A 16,136-nucleotide genomic window follows, 5' to 3' on the forward strand; every position below is an offset into this window, starting at 1 on the left:
CCCTCCCTTCTCTCGCCTCCCTCCGGCGCCGCAGACTCCGCCCCCCAGTCGGCTTCTGATTAGCCACCGCCGACAAATCTCGGGAGCACGATTGGTCCGCGGGGTCCCTGAACCCGCGTCCTCCCCCGTGAAGCCACTACGGCGGCTCCGAGGAGGGGGAGGGGGAAGAAGGGACGGCCGGTGCCGTCAGTCAGGCAGCGGGAGCCGCTGGGAGCGGATGGCGGCGGCGGTAGCGGCCCCCCTCGCCGCCGGGAGTGAGGAGGCGGCGTCCCCAACCTCCGTTCCAGGTTCTGTGGGGCTGCCCGGGAGCCGCAGTGCAGAGCGGGCCCTAGAGGAGGCCGTGGCCACCGGGACCCTGAACCTATCTAATCGGCGCTTGAAGCACTTCCCCGGGGCGCGGCCCGAAGCTACGACCTGTCAGACATCACCCAGGCTGGTGAGTGCGCCCGGCCCCGCGCCCGCCCGGGACCCTCATTTGCATAACCCCGCCCCCACCCGTTTCTCACCCAGCCCAGGGTTCTGGCCCGCCCCCTCACCTGTCTGTCCGGGTTCTGCCGATTTACATTTACCCCCCCTCCCCACCGTGAGAACTACTAGACAATGACCGCTTTTCTCGTTTACACGGAACGCTAGGCGTCTCTGGCCAAGCTTTGGGGAGCCCCCACCGCCCTGCGCTTTTCTTTATTTGCATATCTGCGCACCTGTAGAATGGTCCCGCCCCTCACCTGGGTGGCTTATTTGCATGATCTCTTATACCTCAGTTCTGATATTTCCCTAAAGCTTTCCTCTCACGAGCTGCTCTCATAATATGCTTTCCTCTTCCTCCACTTCGTCTCTCTTTTTCGTGTTGGATGGAGATCCCAGTAACCCCAGGCCACATCCCCCTTCTCTGGGATTTACCCCTAACCTGACTGACGTTTCTGGCGTACTTTGTTTGTAGTCCCGCCCCCTGAGGTCATCATCATCCAGCCAGCCTATGGAAAAGCAGGAAATCTCCTACTCCCCTAACTCTTTTTCTCTCCCAACTCTTCCGCCTATGATCGACATCGCCTTATCTGAGATCACTTAGCTGTGAGGTCACTGAAGACCAGTGACCTCATAGGGGCCCTAGAATTCCTATTTCAGTTTCTGCTTTCCCAAGGGGGAGGGATTTGAGGCAGTCGCTGGAAGGAAGGAAATATAATCTAAGAGCTCGGGGTGCTGGGAAGCTGGAGACTGTCCTCTTATCCGTCCGCTTACCCATCAGCAGTATCCTTCTAATTATGCTCTCCACCCTGTTGTCTGTTGATGGTGGGGTGTGGGGGACCCTACTGTGACAGGTGAGTCAGGCCTCAGCTGCTTGGGAGGCAACCTATCTATGGCCTTGAATTGGCAGTTGGGGTGTGGGGATTGGGAGAGAGGAGGAAGGCTGCATTCCCGAAGCCCCACCCCAGCCAAGCCCAGGGTGGGACTTGGGGCTCGAGGAGAGTGTTGTCTTGGTGATACTGCCCTGAGAGTGCATGTCTCCCCTAGCAGGTGCCTGCTCACCTGCAAACATTCAGTTGGGCACCGATCCACTCTGGGAAGAACCAGTTTAAACATCTCCACTCTCCTTGGGTTGCTGGGTAAACAAACTTGTTCACTACACAGTAAGTGAGTTCAGGGAATGCATGAGCCCCAGGAGCCATTCCTATCCCTCTCAGTCTCCCCAAGCTGCCTAACCCCCAAGCTCCAGATTGACCTCAGCAGCTGTGTGACACTTGCCTTCTGTTCCCTTTCCCCTCCCCCTTGCTTGTTTTTTGACAAAGACCAAATGTTATTCTTTACTTCCTTAGGGCTCTGTCCCTGTGAGCAGACTCCTGGGGAAAACTACCAAGAACTCCCCCAGCCGCTCCCAGCTCTTGCCTCCTCTCCCCCCGCCCCCTGCATTCCGGCTCTGGGTGCAGCCAGTTCTGTGAGGGAAAATCCCAGCTTTCTGAGAGCCCCTTTCTGCCTACTCTCCAGAAATCCTCAGTCCTTTCAGGGCTTTAGGTCAGGTGGGATCAGTCTTATCCAGAACACTCCTGTCCCCTCTCCCCAAGCCTGGTACTTAGAGCTGGCAGTGGAAAGGGGAAGTGATCAGAACACGTTGTTGCCCATACCCTGCCCTCCACCCCTCCTTGCGCTTCTGTCCGACTGTGCCACCTGAATCATTTCTGAATCCGTTCCTCCTACTTCTCTAGCCTTTTTTGAACCAGTGTTTGTCTTGTACGTTTCCCATGGTGCAGGTGCCCCATATTTCCTAGACCCCATTCCTGGGGCCAAGAGTTGGATGGATCCTGAGATGGGGGAGGGGCTGCTCTCACAAAGGAGAAGTGCAGCTCGATCTCTCACAGACCACATCCTGTCCCTTCTATGCCCTGCCTCCTGCAGCCTGGGCTCCCTTCCGCTCCTAGCTTTTGCCCCCTTGGCCCGCTTACCCCAACACAACTTGTTCTCTGCCCCCTTCATCCACATTGGCTTGCACATGTTTGTGGATGCAGAGGCCCAGGCTGGTAAGGGTGGGAGGACTATTCTTTCCACCATCTCCAGAACTGTGTTCTCCCATGACAGGTTTTCTGACTGTACATCAGGGGTGGGAACAGAGGGAAAGAGGATAATTCTGGGGCCCTCAGGCTATCATCCATCCTGGGAAATGTGGCCCACGAGAGACAGAACCCAACGGATAGTTTTTACTTCATTTCCTGTCACAAGACTCATTTCCTTGGGGGATATACCCCAGCTCCTTCCCCCTCAGTTTTTGCTCACCCCTCCCTGGGAAGGGCCTTCTAAGAAGTTCATCCAAGTTTTGTTACTTGGGACCTTCCCCAGCAGATCCTAGGCTCTTCCTGCTGCAGGCTGAGCAGAGGAAACATAAACCCAGGCTGCTGGAGACCTAAGCAGTTCACGTCTCCAGAGGCGAGGGCATCCCAAGGCCTGACCCCTTGCATCGGGATAGCAAGGGGTGGTAACAGACCACCCTTTCTCCATTCCCTGTCTATGCCTAACATTCAGGCAGGGTTACTGGTCTTTTGAAATCTGGGTCAGTCAGAGAGGAAGTAGAGAAAGGCTGGCGTGGCTGGGAGTGGGTGGGAAGGCGGTCAGTCCTGAAAGTGTGCCCTGATGGGAGAGACCTGCAGATTCTAGCTCCAGTTGGCCAGTTGCCTTCCCCTCCTGGATCTTAGGAATCTGTAACCTCACGGTCCCTTGGACCTGACTTGCAGACCACAGAGACTGGTGAGAACCTGTTATCTAGTGTCAGGAGCCATACACGTCTCTAGAGCCAGGCCACAGTACTTGGTTTCTCCCCTGTGTTGAAAACAGATTGAGATTGGGAGATAAGACACTAAGGAGGGCCCCTTTCTAAGGGGTTTCCTCCAGGGGCTGTCCATGTTCTTACCTTTTGACTCCCAACCCATCACCTGTTGTTTTCTTTGAAGCACCAGCCCTCTCCTATCACCTTTGCCTTCCACTGCTCCTGGGATTTCAGAACAAAAGGAACCACGAGAGTAATAGGACCCAGCCCCCTTTCCACAATTGTCTTTCATTTGTGTGTTTGAAGACTGTTCATGACTCATTCCCCATCACCCTCCACCAAGTCTGGGCTTCTGCAGCCCAGTGACCCTGAGGCCTTTGCCTTCCCTTTGTTGTTCTGGTCATGCTTGGAATGTCCTCCAGTTTGCAGAAGGCTTTGTTATCTAACCCCAGGGATCCCAGGTTTATAGGTCTGATTCTTTAGGGGGTTGGGCAGCTGGCTCTGGGTCCTTCTGTCCAGGGCTGGGCTGTTCCACAGCTCTCCCCTGACACTTGCTTCCCCTAGACCTGTCCAGGAACCGGTTCCCCGAGGTGCCAGAGGCAGCATGCCAGCTGGTGTCCCTAGAAGGCCTGAGCCTCTACCACAATTGCCTGAGATGCCTGAACCCAGCCTTGGGGAATCTCACAGCCCTCACCTACCTCAACCTCAGGTAGGTAGCCGGTCCAGGGAGGGTGGGAACTTATCTTCCCAGTCACCCCCCAGGTACCCATGCACAATACCCTGAGTGCCCCTCCTGGTGGCCCTAAAAGGAGCGCAAGGCTGGGTGCCATGCTTGCAGAGCGAGCATGCCTTTTTCCTTCCACAGTCGAAACCAGTTGTCATCGCTGCCCTCCTACATCTGCCAGTTGCCCCTGCGGGTGCTAATTGTCAGCAACAACAAGCTGGGAGCCCTGCCCGCCGATATCAGTGCCTTGGGAAGTCTCAGACAACTTGTAAGGAGGGGCAGAGAGACTGCTGGCCTAGATACTGGGGATCTTTGGGGGAAAGGTGGGGAAAGCCCAGGACTGAAGGAGTTGGCCAGAGGTAGGAGGTCATTTTTGATCCTTTTGGGCTCAGGCTCTTCTCACTTCTTTCCTGATTCCAGGATGTGAGCAGCAATGAGTTGCAGGCCCTCCCAACAGAGCTGTGCAGCCTCCCTTCCCTGAGGGATCTCAACGTTAGGAGGAACCAGCTCAGCACCCTGCCTGCTGGTGAGGAAGATGATGAGCTGGAGAGAGTGTGTGAATGTGTGGGTGAGCGCGTGTCTACCTTGGAGAAATCCCAGACAAGGAATCGCCACAGAAAATAATTCCTTTGTTGCCCAGGGTTTTGCAGTGTGTAAGAAAAAAAACCTGTAAGTGATTTTATTTGATCTTGACGAATAGCCCTTGGAGGCTGACAAGGCCTCGGTTATTAGCTCTACTTTACAAATGTGGAGAAAGGCAGAAAGGGAGGTAGGAAAGCACATTATTACCCTGAGTCAGACCATGTCCTGTGCTGCCGCCTCCCCAGAGATTCTGAGCCCGTGGGGCTATGTGCTGGCACCCAAGTGGCCCCATTTTAACCAACTAATTGTGATGTACCCCAATATTTGATACTTTCTGCTCCAAAGAAGGCATACCTTCTTTTATTTACCAGGCTTTGCTTAATGTGTGCTTCCTATGTTGTAGGTGGAGGCCAGGTATATATGGGTGATGTCATTTAGACCTGGGGCCAACTCTTAAGATTTAATGACTTAATGGGGAGAGACAAGCAGAGGGAAGTGCTGGAACAGGATATTTAAAGAGCTGCAGGTGTAGAAGGAGGCACGGCTCTGCTTGGGGAACTTGAGGAAGAAATCACCTCAGTGTGCACCAGGAGCTGGCCTTGGAAGGGAGTTCTCCATCCCTTGACACCCCAGGCAGTGCAGGGCATGGTGCAGCAGGAATGTGATTAGTAGGAAGACAAGGCATGGCTGGGCAGGAAGGACCTGTGCCACATTCACCTTGGCTTTGAAGATGAGAGGGGATTGAGGTGGTCTGTTATCTCCTGGCATCCTGCTGCTTCCTGCACAAGCTTCCTTACCTTCTGAGTCAGTAAGGGCACAAATAAGGTTTTGATCAGGGTGCTCTCTGGGCCAGTAGAGTACTGGGGACATAGGAAGGAGAAATTAATTCTAGCCTAGTGTCTGGAAAAACTTCATAGAGGAGGCTATACCTGAGCTGAACCTGTAAGGATGTATGGACAGAAAAATTGTATTCTCCCAACTGAGTAGGCAACATGTGGAAAGGTCCAGAAGCTGAGGGGCTAGAGGGTTGTCATGTATAGAAGGTGGGCAGTGAGGAGGGAAATGTGGCCCCTGCCACATTATGAACACCTGACTGGGGTGGGCCAGGGGTTGTGGGTCTTAGATTGTCACAAATCCAACTGCACCATTTTGAGAAGTAGAAAAAGGAATAATTTCCTGTGGGCAGGCATAGCTGGTGAAGTGGCTGTGGAGGCAGCCCCCTACCTCCCTTAGGTGCCTTTGTGCAGGATGACCCTCACCAGCAGCCCCTGCTGTAAGTCAGGGAAGGGTTTTGAGCAATGTGGTGTCACAGTTTTGTTTGGGTCTTGTGATGATCACCTAAGAATGAAGGGTGTGTTGAAGTGTGAGTGGGCGGGGTGGAGAAAAGGAGAGCCCTGGTGGGGAAGGAGAAGCCTGAAGGGGCCCAGGTTTATACTGGAAGAGGAGCGGGGCAGTCATTTCTGGGGTGTCCTCAGCAGCCCTGGCAGAGGTGGTGGTGGGCGCAGGGGTGGCTGGCTGGCCAGAGCAGAGGGCAGAGTAGTAAGCACGAGGCCCCTCCTTTGGGCATGCTCCTGACTTCACTCACCCACCCTCAGAGCTGGGGGACCTTCCTCTGGTCCGCCTGGATTTCTCCTGTAACCGTGTCTCCCGCATCCCGGTCTCCTTCTGCCGCCTCCGACACCTGCAGGTCATTCTGCTGGATAGCAACCCCCTGCAGAGCCCACCTGCCCAGGTGAGGGGTGGGCCTGGGAACAGGCGGAGATGGGGCAGGAGTGGGATGGGTCCTGTGGGTAGCCAAGCAGGACCTAGGGAGCTGCTCTCCCATAACTTCTCCTTTCCCTCCCCCACATGCTCCTCCTCACATCCAGATCTGCCTGAAGGGGAAACTTCACATCTTCAAGTACTTGTCAACAGAGGCTGGGCGGCGTGGGGGGTCTGCACTGGGAGACATGGCCCCTTCTCGCCCCACAAGTTTCAGTCCCTGGTAAGTCCCAAGTGGGAAGGAAGGATGCTCTAATGCTGCCTCCTGGGCCAGGGACCTGGGGTTTCTGTGGGGAGAAGGGGTTTGCTGTTCAATAAGGACTGACCAGCTCTCCCTGGCCAACCCCAGCCCAGCAGAGGACTTATTTCCGGGACGTCGGTACGATGGTGGGCTGGACTCTGGTTTCCACAGTGTTGACAGTGGCAGCAAGCGATGGTCTGGAAATGAGGTAAGGGATGTTGGAGTCTTTTTCCTGGGGGACAACCTCTGAGCCGGGTCCCTTTGCCTGGTTCCTCTAAATTTCAGAGTGACATATGTAGCCAAAATTCTCTTCTTCCTTCCCTCACCCAAGTATGCTGAATGACTGGCTTAGCAGTCACCTCAGTGAGCCCCCAGCACTATAGAAAGGCTGTGTTCCATCTCTGCATTTTTGCATTTACAGTCAACAGATGAATTTTCTGAGTTGTCCTTCCGGATCTCGGAGCTGGCCCGAGAACCACGGGGGCCCAGGGAGCGGAGGGAGGATGGCTCTGGTGAGTAATGGGCCCAGGGGCTGGGAAGAGTGGGCTGGATGACTGCCTGAAGACCCCATCTGCTTGCTGACGTGCCCCGGCCTCTGCAGCTGATGGAGACCCTGAGCAGATTGACTTCATTGACAGCCACGTCCCGGGGGAGGACGAAGAGCGAAGTGCTGCCGAGGTGAGGAACCAGGAGACAAGAGAGCTGGAGGGAGGGAACTAGTGCTGGCTTGGGGGACAGGCACCCCCTGAGCCCCTCTGCTCTTTTCTTTCAGGAGCAGCGGCCACCAGAATTAAAACCTGCGGCAGGGGATGGGGAGAAGGCCCCAAACAGCAGGTACCCCAAAATCCACCTAAGCTGCTATCTCTTCCCTTTATCCCTTCTCCCCATACCCAGCTCTACCTCTCATCCTGCCTTTGTCCCTCAGGAGGGAGGAACCAGCAGGAGAGGAGCGGCGTCGCCCTGACACCTTGCAGTTGTGGCAGGAGCGGGAGCGGAGACAGCAGCAGCAACAGCAGAGTGGAGTGTGGGGGGTCCCCAGGAAAGACAGGTGTGGGCACAGGTTCAGGGCAGAGGGCCTTGGAGATGGCTGGAAATGAGCCTCCTTGAGCTACTCTGGCCACTGCCTGGCACAGCTCACCCCACATCTCCTTCACTTTCTAGTTTTCTGAAGCTGGGGATCAGGGCTGCTGGTGGGGTTGCTGCTGCCTCATCTGCTCAGTCCACCTACAAGTATGTGTCCCCAAGACTTACCTGTGCCCTCCCCCTCCACATCCTTCCACTGACCTCCCCTTCTAATTCCCTTTCTGTCTTTCCTCAGTGGCACGCCGAAGCCTAGTTCCACTCCACTGGGATCTTCAGGGGGGCAGGGAGCCCCTGCCTCTGCCCCTGCCCCTGCCTCTGCATCTGCCCCTGCCCCCACCTCTCAGGAGCCCCTTCCTATATCTGGGCCAGGTGAGTCAGGGGCTTTGGGAAGGTGAGGGGTAGTTGGGGCCTGGTGGCCTGAGGGATGAGTGGGGCACTGACGGGGTGTCTCTCACCTGCTCTATCCCCTACCTTTGGCCCTTAGCAACAGCGCCTGCTCCCCGGCCGCTGGGCTCCATTCAGAGACCAAACAGCTTCCTCTTTCGTTCTTCCTCTCAGAGTGGCTCAGGTTGGTACTGCAACCCCTTAGTGCTGACTCTAAATTGGCCCCTGGGCTGCATCTACTCCTCTGGCCTGGGGTTCTCTGGATCTGTTGTCCCTTTGTGTTGAAAATCCCACAAGCAGATAGGCAGGAGATGTGGGTGCCAGACACTGTGATCCAGCTACAAACTTGTGTCCTCCTTTTTCTCTAGGCCCTTCCTCACCAGACCCTGTCCTAAGACCTCGGCGGTCCCCGCAGCTTCTGGATGAGAAGGAGCTGATGACTCAGCTGCGCCAGGTAACAGAGGCAGAGCTGTGTCTGTGGACTGGGGCTCGGCTGAGGGTGCCCCTCGGCACCCTCTTTGTCTACCCTGGAACTTCTGCTGAGGACAAAAGGGCGTTCCCTGCTGACCCTGACCTGCTCTTCCCCCTTTCCCCTGCTTCTCAGGCCCTTGAGTCGAGGCTGCAGCAACCCCTGCCTGAGGACCTGACAGAGGCTCTAGCCAATGGGGTCATCCTCTGCCAGTTGGCCAACCAGCTGCGGCCCCGCTCTGTGCCCTTCATTCACGTGCCCTCACCTGCTGTGGTCAGTTGGGCCCCAGGGCAGAAAGGAGGGAATGGGATAGGGGACTCCTACAGTCTCTCTCTTACTCTCTTCTTTTTTTCCCTTCTTACCCACCCCAGCCAAAACTCAGTGCCCCCAAGTCTCGGAAGAATGTGGAGAGTTTTTTAGAAGCCTGTCGAAAAATGGGGGTGCCTGAGGTATGGGGGGCTATGTTCTCAGGAGCCCAGGACTGGTGTCTCCTATAAAGTGGGAAGAGTCCTGGGCTCAGCTGAGCATTCTGCATGGATGGCAGGGTTCCACTCGTGGGGTGTCTGCTCCCCAGAGGGATAATGTCTGCCAGCCCTTCCCTGCATGCTCTGTCCCCCTTCCCTGCACTCTGCATATTGCATGGCTCTGGCCCTGGCTCTTGTGGGCAGGGGGTGGAGAGGATTGTCTTGCTGCTGCTGACTCTGTCCTTTGTCCTTGTCCATCTGTCCCACTCTCCCTTCCCAGGCTGACCTGTGCTCGCCCTCAGATCTCCTCGAGGGCACCGCCCAGGGGCTGTGGACCACACTGGAGGCTGTGAAGCGGGTGGGGGACAGGACTCCCCCACCCCTCTGGCTCCCCTCTGGTCTAGGCGGCTTCATCTTCTTCTACGTGGTCCTCATGCTGCTGCTCTATGTCGTCTACACTTGGCTCCTGGGTTCCTAGGACCTGAAGTCATCCCTCCTCCTGCACCCTTGCCCTCACCCTGTTTCTATTTATGACTCCTGTGCAAACCCTGTCCTCCACCAGTGGTGCCTTCAGCCCCTACCAAAGACACTAGTGAACTCCCTCCCCTCACAAATACTGACCTCAGAGGCCCCACTTTGGTGCCCGCAGATCCTGGGCTCCCAGCCTCTGGCTACCCTCCTGTAGCCTAGCCCCATGCTCCTCTCCTCAGTGCTGACGGTGCCTTTGTGCCCTCCAACCCTGCCTCTGCTCCCCCAGAGGGGGGGATTTTAACCTTCTCCTTGTGCCCTCCCCCCTGCTGATACAGGGGGCTAAATTATCTATATTTTGTAGAGAGAACTTTATATTTGTAGAGATGCAGGCACCCAGGCTGGGTCCCTGTCTCTTGTATAAACTGTACAGACCATTGCTGTCTCTGTGTGTGTGTGTGTGTTTGCGTCTGCTCCTGCTGCAGCAGGGCCCAGTCCTGGCCAAGCCTCCTGGGCTCTATGTGCCAGTCTGCCTACTCCAGCATTTCCCTCTGGAAATGACAGGTCTTAACCCTTTTCCACTCTCCCCAGCCTTTGTTCTTGTGTAATTTACCTTCTGTTACCTGCTGGCAGCTTTTTTGTACTTTATTTGTCCCCAAGCTGTGGGCCTAGTATTTAGGATGGCCCCACCTTGACCTCCAACACTTTGAAGGTTCAACCTGTCAGCCTCCTTTGCCCAGGCTCCTTTAGGGTGTCTCTTACCCTGCCCTCTGGGGAGGGCTGGGAACTGCATGGAGGCGACCGGGGAACTTACCCTGGGCCCCTCCCCCCAGGAGTCCCTGTGCCAGCCCCACCACATCCTGGAAGAGGAGGGGGCCCCAGGAAGGGGCCTCCCCTACATCGCTGCTGCTGTTCATGCACTGCTGGAAAGGCCTTAGGGGCTGAGGTAGGGGCGTAGGGCCCTACCCAGCCGGGACCCCAGGATCAGAGAAGACAAACGCCTGGGCTCTGCTCTCTAGCAAGGACTGGTGAGGGCGGCCTTGGGCCTGGCCCTTTTTCCTGGATATCCTTCGACCTGAGGGGTTGGAAGCAGGCCTGCCCCAGACAGGGCACTGGGTATTGTGTCAGTGCAATAAAGACGCTGGAAGCCCTCTAGGGTGCCCCTCAGGTGTGTGTGTTTGTCTGCTGCTGAGAGCGGTGCGTCGTGGGTACGGAGCCCCTACACCTCTCGGCTTCAGCAATCCTCTTCCGCGCGCGCGCCCGCTCCGCCGCCCCGCCGCCCCGCCACCAGGGGGCGCCCGCGGGACCCCCGCGGGAGTGCGCGCCACGTGGGCCGGAAACGCGACGGCGTCAAGGCGAGGCCCTGAGAGGTGGGCTGGCGACTTGGGCTAGTGGGGACCGCCAGGGCAGCGCCGCACTGCCAAGGGAGGCGGGCGAGTGGGGGCCAGGGAGGGGCTCGGCGAGTGAGGCGGGAGTTCGCGCAGCGTGGGCGCGGGCACAGAGGTGCTGCCCTGCCCTGGCCTCCCCCAGACGCGGCATGTTGCCCTGGCCCCCGGGGCGGTGGGGCTCGGGAGAGGAGCAGATGCCCGAGGACCCAAGCTCCTCGGCGGGCAGTGACCCAGAGGAGACCTGGAACTCTGGAGAGGAAGCCGCGGGGGAGCCAAGAACACCCCCACAGGACAGGTAAGGGGCTCGGTCCCAGGCACTTGGGGGAAATCCAGTGGCGGAGCCACGATGTGAGAGAATCCGTTGCCGTGAAGAAAGGGCACGAGCAGCCTGGGCACCTGGGGCCCTCGTGAATGCTCAGACTTGGAGCAGGAGGCGCTAACTGGAGCTTCTCAGTGCTGCCCCCTTCACAGCCCGCAGCCCAGGGCCAGAAACTCTTCCCGGACCCAGAGAGAGCTGTTGCCCCGGCACCTCCCAGGCCTGGCTGCCCAGCAGTCCCGGGGAACCCCAGGTAGGTACAGACTTTGCTGCCTTTCCACCCCCACCCCTCCTTCACCCCCACCCTGCCCCAGACAAGATTCCTGGGTCTGTTTAATTTTTTTTAAGATTTACTTATTTATGCATACAAGAACTGGGGTACAGGCCAGAGGTATGTGTGTGGGGGTGAGGGTGAGAGGATTCACCAGAGACAGAGCAGGGAACAGAACAGGCGGAGCTACTGAAAGACACTGCTGAGGGGAGCAGCCCGCAAGTCAGGAGAGGTCTGCTGCGCCTTGTGGGCTGGCCAGGGATCGAACTCATGCTGCAGTGACTGGGGATAACTTCATAGGTTGCATCTTAACCCCTTGTGCCACCAGGGAGGCTCCCCCACCCCCCACGCCTGTTTTGATCTCTAAGGTTTGCCTCCCCCCATCCCCCAGTTCCCCTCTCCTCCCAGATGTCTTGGGAGGTGGCCCCTTCAGGGATGACCCTGCTGGCACCCTGGGACCCCAACTATGAGGCTAAAGCAGGAGCTCAGCTGGTGTGGGTGAGTTGGGGGTACCTATGATTCTGGCTTCTTGGGGGGCAGGGATTCCTTGGGAGGGGATTGAGGCAACAGTGGTCTCTCCTGTCCTGTCCTCTCCACAGGGACCTGGCTGTTCTTCTGGTGCCTCTTTCTCAGGCCGGACCTTGTGTCATCCCTCATTCTGGCCTCTCTATGAAGCCGCCTCAGGAAGGGGCCTTGGGCCCCGGGCCCCCACCACAGGACATCAGAATAGAGAGCAGGTGCCCAGGGATGCAGGTACTTCCCACCGTTCCCTTGGGTGGTGGAGTGAGGGACCTCCAGCCAACCACCCTAGCAACCTCTCCTCTCCAGGGTTCCCTGTGATGTGCTGTGAAGATGTCTTTCTTTCAGACCCTCTGCTGCCCCGTGGGCAGCAGCGTGTTCCCCTGTACCTGTCTGAGGCCCCTCAGCAGGTGAGCACTCATTCTGCCTTGCCTCAGCCCTGCCTCCGAGCTGGGGTTGGGAGGAGCCACTTCTGCCTCCTCTCTCCTCAGGTGATGGGCTCTCTGAAGCTGCTGCTCCCACCCCCTATCATGTCCCCCCGGGTCCTCCCCACACCGACTGCTGGCTGCTCCACTGCCTGGCTCAGTGGGCCTGAGCTGATTGCCCTCACTGGCCTTCTGCAGATGAGCCAGGGGGAGCCAAGACCCAGTTCCTCTGCTGCCTCAGGGGGTCCCACACCCCCTGCTGCCTCCCCAGACCCTGTCTCTGAGTCCCTGGGCTCCAGTGGTGACTGTTCTCACTTCACTGACCCAGATCTCCCCTAGTCCCCAGACACCCATGTCCATGGCTCTCCTGGGGGCAGAGTGGGCCCGTGTTCGGGTTCTGTTGACATTAAAACTGTTAGTTTGCAAATAGGCTCCTTGTGGTTGGTAGCTGTGGGGCATGGGGGTGGGGATGGGGTCTCTTACTTCACCTCTGCTTTGGCTGCCTCCCCTCAAATTCTACTTACTCATTGGTCACTCCCTACAGTGAAGCAGCAAGTCCATGGGCCTAAGACTTACAGGCTGATCAAGCAACACACCTTTTAATTGGGGGGGAGGGGAGTGGAAGTCCACGGTACACTCCTCCTCCTCAGACCACCCCCTATATAGGAAGTAAGGAAGCCATCAGTTCTGTCAGCCAGGGAGAAGGAAGGATTGTGTGAGCCTGTGGCTGGCATCAGGAGAGGCCTGATGGAGTAAGGGGGCACATCACTTTTGGGGGGACACTAGTAAGATTGGTGTGTCCATTCTTCTTGCACTGGGGTCCTAGGAGTTCAGCCCTGGTGTGAAGTTACTTTGATTCGTTGGCATCACAAGGCAGGCACTGCAGGTGTGGATGGGGGCTAAGGCCTGCCTGAGAGTCTGCATCAAAGCCGCAGGAATTCTGTAGGGGAGACAGAGGATCAGGGCTTTGGCTGGAAAAGTCCTTACCTTTGTTGGTTTTATTCTTTTTTGGGGGCGTGGGTCTAGAATTTCCCCCCTTAAAACACTAACTTCTTGGTGAACCTCCCCCTGAATATTTCTCAGGTGCCATAGCTGGAAGGTGCAGGGTGGACAATGGACCCCTAAGGGACAGCTCAAGGGCCCTGTGGTTGTGATCTCAGAGTGTATGGGCCTCAGAGCCCTTTGGTCAGGGGACTTATGGTGAGCTGAGGGCGTGAGCCCGAAGGCTTTGGTAAATTCACCCTGTTTTCTTTGCATGCCCCTCGCATTCATCTGTCTCCTCACCCGCGCCTCCCGGAGCTTCTGGAACTCGATGCGTGCGTAGCTGAGCGTGCTGCCTCCAGGGGCGTCGCCTCGTGCCTCTAGAGGCGGCACCAGCTCCAGGTCGATGTAGTTGAGGCGGCCGTCGAGGGGCGCCGGCTTAGCAGTTCCCGTTCCTACGTATTTCGGGGCTGTGTACTCGATACACACGTACTCCCCCGCCAGCTCGGACGGCAGTTGCAGGCAGGGCTGAGTCCCCGCCGGTCCCCAGTTGCCCCCGACACCGCGACGGGGGCCCGGCTCGCCAGCTCCGGGCTTGTAGGATCGCGGCAGGGAGCTCGAGGAAAAGGACCCTGACGGGAAGTGGCTCATGGGCACGTATTCGGTGCCCCCCAACTCCTGGAGTGGCTGATGGGGCAAGGCGTTGGCGGCCGCCTGTCGAAGGCCTGGGGGCGCCATCACCATGTAGCCGCCCGCTTCCCCGGCCCCCATGGGCTCGTAGTCACTCCCGGCTCCCATGCCTATGTAGCCCCCGCCCCGCTCTAGCCCCTCGGGGTAGGAGGCTGCCGCACCCAGGGTCGACCCGGGCCGCGGAGTCGCTGGCTTGCTCCTCTCGCCCAGGCACTCCCCGCGCGCCAGGCCGTTAGACCCACCAGCGATCAGGGTCTCATAAGGTGGGGGAACCGACGGCCTGGAGGCGCCCGAGGGGGGATCCCTCGGCTCAGCCCTGCCACCGGCAGCACCGTCCCCGAGTCGCTTCATGGCGGCTAGGACGGTTTCGTGTATGCTCTGGGCCACTACGGCGTCGGGCGCCTGCAGCCACAACTCCCCGGGCCCCGTGGGCGCGGAGCGGCCGAGCTCCAGGAAGAAGAAAGAGTCCGCGTGTCCGCAGCGGCGCACGCTGAGCAGAGACAGGCGCAGGGCCGGCGGCGGCGACGCCTGGGCGTCCTCGGCCTCTCTGCGCCGGGGCTCCCGCAGCAGGCTCAGTATCCCCGAGCCCAGGCACAGGCGGTAGCCGCCGCTGCCCAAGCCTCGCGCGCGCCCCAGCCCCTTGGGCCGCAGCGTCACGGGCCAGACGTCCTGGAGCGGCGCGAGGAGCCAGGTCCCGGGGTCCTCGTGCGAGCTGGGCCCTGGGGAGACAGCGGGTTGGGCACGGGGAGGCCTGGGCGGGAGGTCGGCGCGCGCGCGCCCGAGGACGTGGGAGCGCTTCGAGTTTCTCCGGGTTTCGGTGACTTAGGGGCAGGCTGTGAGCCAAACCCGCGCCCGCGCCCCCAGCCCGGCGCCCGCCCGCCCGCCCGGGGCTGGGCCTCACCCGCGGCGGCGCGCACCTCCAGCAGGGCGCTGTACCACGCCTGCTGCTCCGCCTCGCTGGCCGCCGCCACGCCCAGGCTGCGGTCGCGCGTGTAGAGGACGATGAGCCGGCGGCGGCGCGCGTCCACGCGCTTGCTGATGGTGCACGCGCCCGCCAGGCTCACGCTGAGCTCGGGCCGCGCGCCGCCGCCGCGGAACTTCTTCTCGCTCGCGTAGCACTCCAGGCGCGGCGGGTCGGCGCGGAGCACGAAGAAGCGCCGGCGCCGGGACTTCTGCTTCCGCAGGTGGCCGCAGAGCCGCACGTCGGCCGGGCCGGCCCCGGGCAGCGGCGGCCCCGGGGGCGCGGCCGGCTGGGACTCCGGGCGCGCCGCGGGGCCGCCGCCTCCGGGCTTCATTCCCGACGGCGGGCGGTGGAGTGGCCGGGCGGGGGGAGGGGGGAGGGCTGGGGCGAGGCCCCCGAGGTGCGGTGGCGGTGCGGTCCCCGGGAAGAGGCAGTGGCCTGACAGGCTGCGCCCCGTCTCCAGCCCGAGTCGCTCCCTGCTCCCGAGGTGAAGTTTGGGCGCGGGGCCTCTCGCTGCGCACGGCGTGTGCCCCGGTGGCTGCCCGAGGCCCGCGACACCCGGGACTCCCAAAGCCTCGGAGGCTCGACCCGGACCGGCTCCCCCGCCTCCCCTCGCCTCTCCCCTCCCTCCGCTGACCGCCCCGGAGTCCCCACCCCCGCGAGGTTAACCCTCGCGCGCCCCGGGCGCCGGCCGCCAGGCCGTGGGGACGGAGTGAAGAGCTGGCGAGTCTAGGGGCGGCAGACTCCCCCCCCCCCCCCCCCGTCCTCCGGGCTGAGCTGCTTGCAGGGGCGGGGTGTGTGTGTGGGGGTCGCTCCTGATTTGAGCCTACTGCGGGGAAAACGCCCCGTGAGGAGAATGCAAATGAAATTTTGATCGCGCCGACGGCGGAGCCCTCCGCAGTCCTGGCGATCAGGGGGTGCGGCACGCAGGCCGGCCACCCTTCCAACAGCACCCCCTTCCGCCTCCCGCCCCTCCCCGCCCCGGCTCCCGGCGTCCAGCGTCTGTGTCCCCTTTCCCACCCAGGAGAGAGTCTGTGAACTTCTTTCCCACCTAATGCTAGGAGCCATGGCGCTGAGCATTGGGCTGTGCTGATTTCAGAGGAGCCGGAGGTGCAGCTTGTGGTTTGGGGGTGACAGGTGACTTGGGGGAAGTGAA

At 59.6% G+C, this 16,136-nt stretch overlaps 3 protein-coding genes across 7 annotated transcripts; 2 read left to right on the forward strand and 1 right to left on the reverse strand.

Annotated features, from left to right (window-relative positions):
* Positions 1-11: 11 nt before the first annotated feature.
* LRCH4 (leucine rich repeats and calponin homology domain containing 4) lies at positions 12-10,250 on the forward strand. The gene is given in 19 exon segments (XM_037506952.2): positions 12-389; positions 392-436; positions 3,818-3,962; positions 4,119-4,245; positions 4,398-4,503; positions 6,155-6,291; positions 6,428-6,543; positions 6,670-6,769; positions 6,983-7,073; positions 7,163-7,239; positions 7,334-7,395; positions 7,487-7,609; positions 7,723-7,791; positions 7,880-8,013; positions 8,129-8,212; positions 8,397-8,482; positions 8,633-8,770; positions 8,869-8,946; positions 9,242-10,250. Coding segments are annotated over 19 exon segments (2,088 nt in total). The 5' UTR covers positions 12-217; the 3' UTR covers positions 9,440-10,250.
* Positions 10,251-10,774: 524 nt separating this feature from the next.
* On the forward strand, positions 10,775-12,776 carry SAP25 (Sin3A associated protein 25). 5 transcript variants are annotated; one of them, XM_037506958.2, is made up of 6 exons: positions 10,929-11,112; positions 11,289-11,386; positions 11,796-11,902; positions 12,004-12,157; positions 12,233-12,333; positions 12,415-12,776. In XM_037506958.2, exons 1-6 carry the CDS (start codon positions 10,967-10,969, stop codon positions 12,685-12,687), a joined length of 879 nt encoding a protein of 292 aa, XP_037362855.1. In that variant the 5' UTR covers positions 10,929-10,966; the 3' UTR covers positions 12,688-12,776. The 5 variants fall into 5 exon arrangements, with proteins under 5 accessions (XP_037362856.1, XP_054549619.1, XP_037362855.1 ...); XM_054693644.1 differs by adding an exon at positions 10,776-10,799 and having other exon boundaries at positions 10,960-11,112; positions 12,004-12,776; XM_037506957.2 differs by having other exon boundaries at positions 12,004-12,333.
* Positions 11,471-15,314, reverse strand: LOC119242334 (insulin receptor substrate 1-like). The gene is made up of 3 exons (XM_037508057.2): positions 14,890-15,314; positions 13,633-14,731; positions 11,471-13,288 (listed from the first exon to the last, which is right to left on the reverse strand). Exons 1-3 carry the CDS (start codon positions 15,312-15,314, stop codon positions 13,196-13,198), a joined length of 1,617 nt encoding a protein of 538 aa, XP_037363954.1. The 3' UTR covers positions 11,471-13,195.
* Positions 15,315-16,136: the final 822 nt, after the last annotated feature.

This window comes from Talpa occidentalis, unplaced genomic scaffold, assembly GCF_014898055.3.
Source record: "Talpa occidentalis isolate TD23 unplaced genomic scaffold, MPIMG_talOcc4v2.1 talOcc4.12, whole genome shotgun sequence".
Classification (NCBI taxonomy): domain Eukaryota; kingdom Metazoa; phylum Chordata; class Mammalia; order Eulipotyphla; family Talpidae; genus Talpa; species Talpa occidentalis.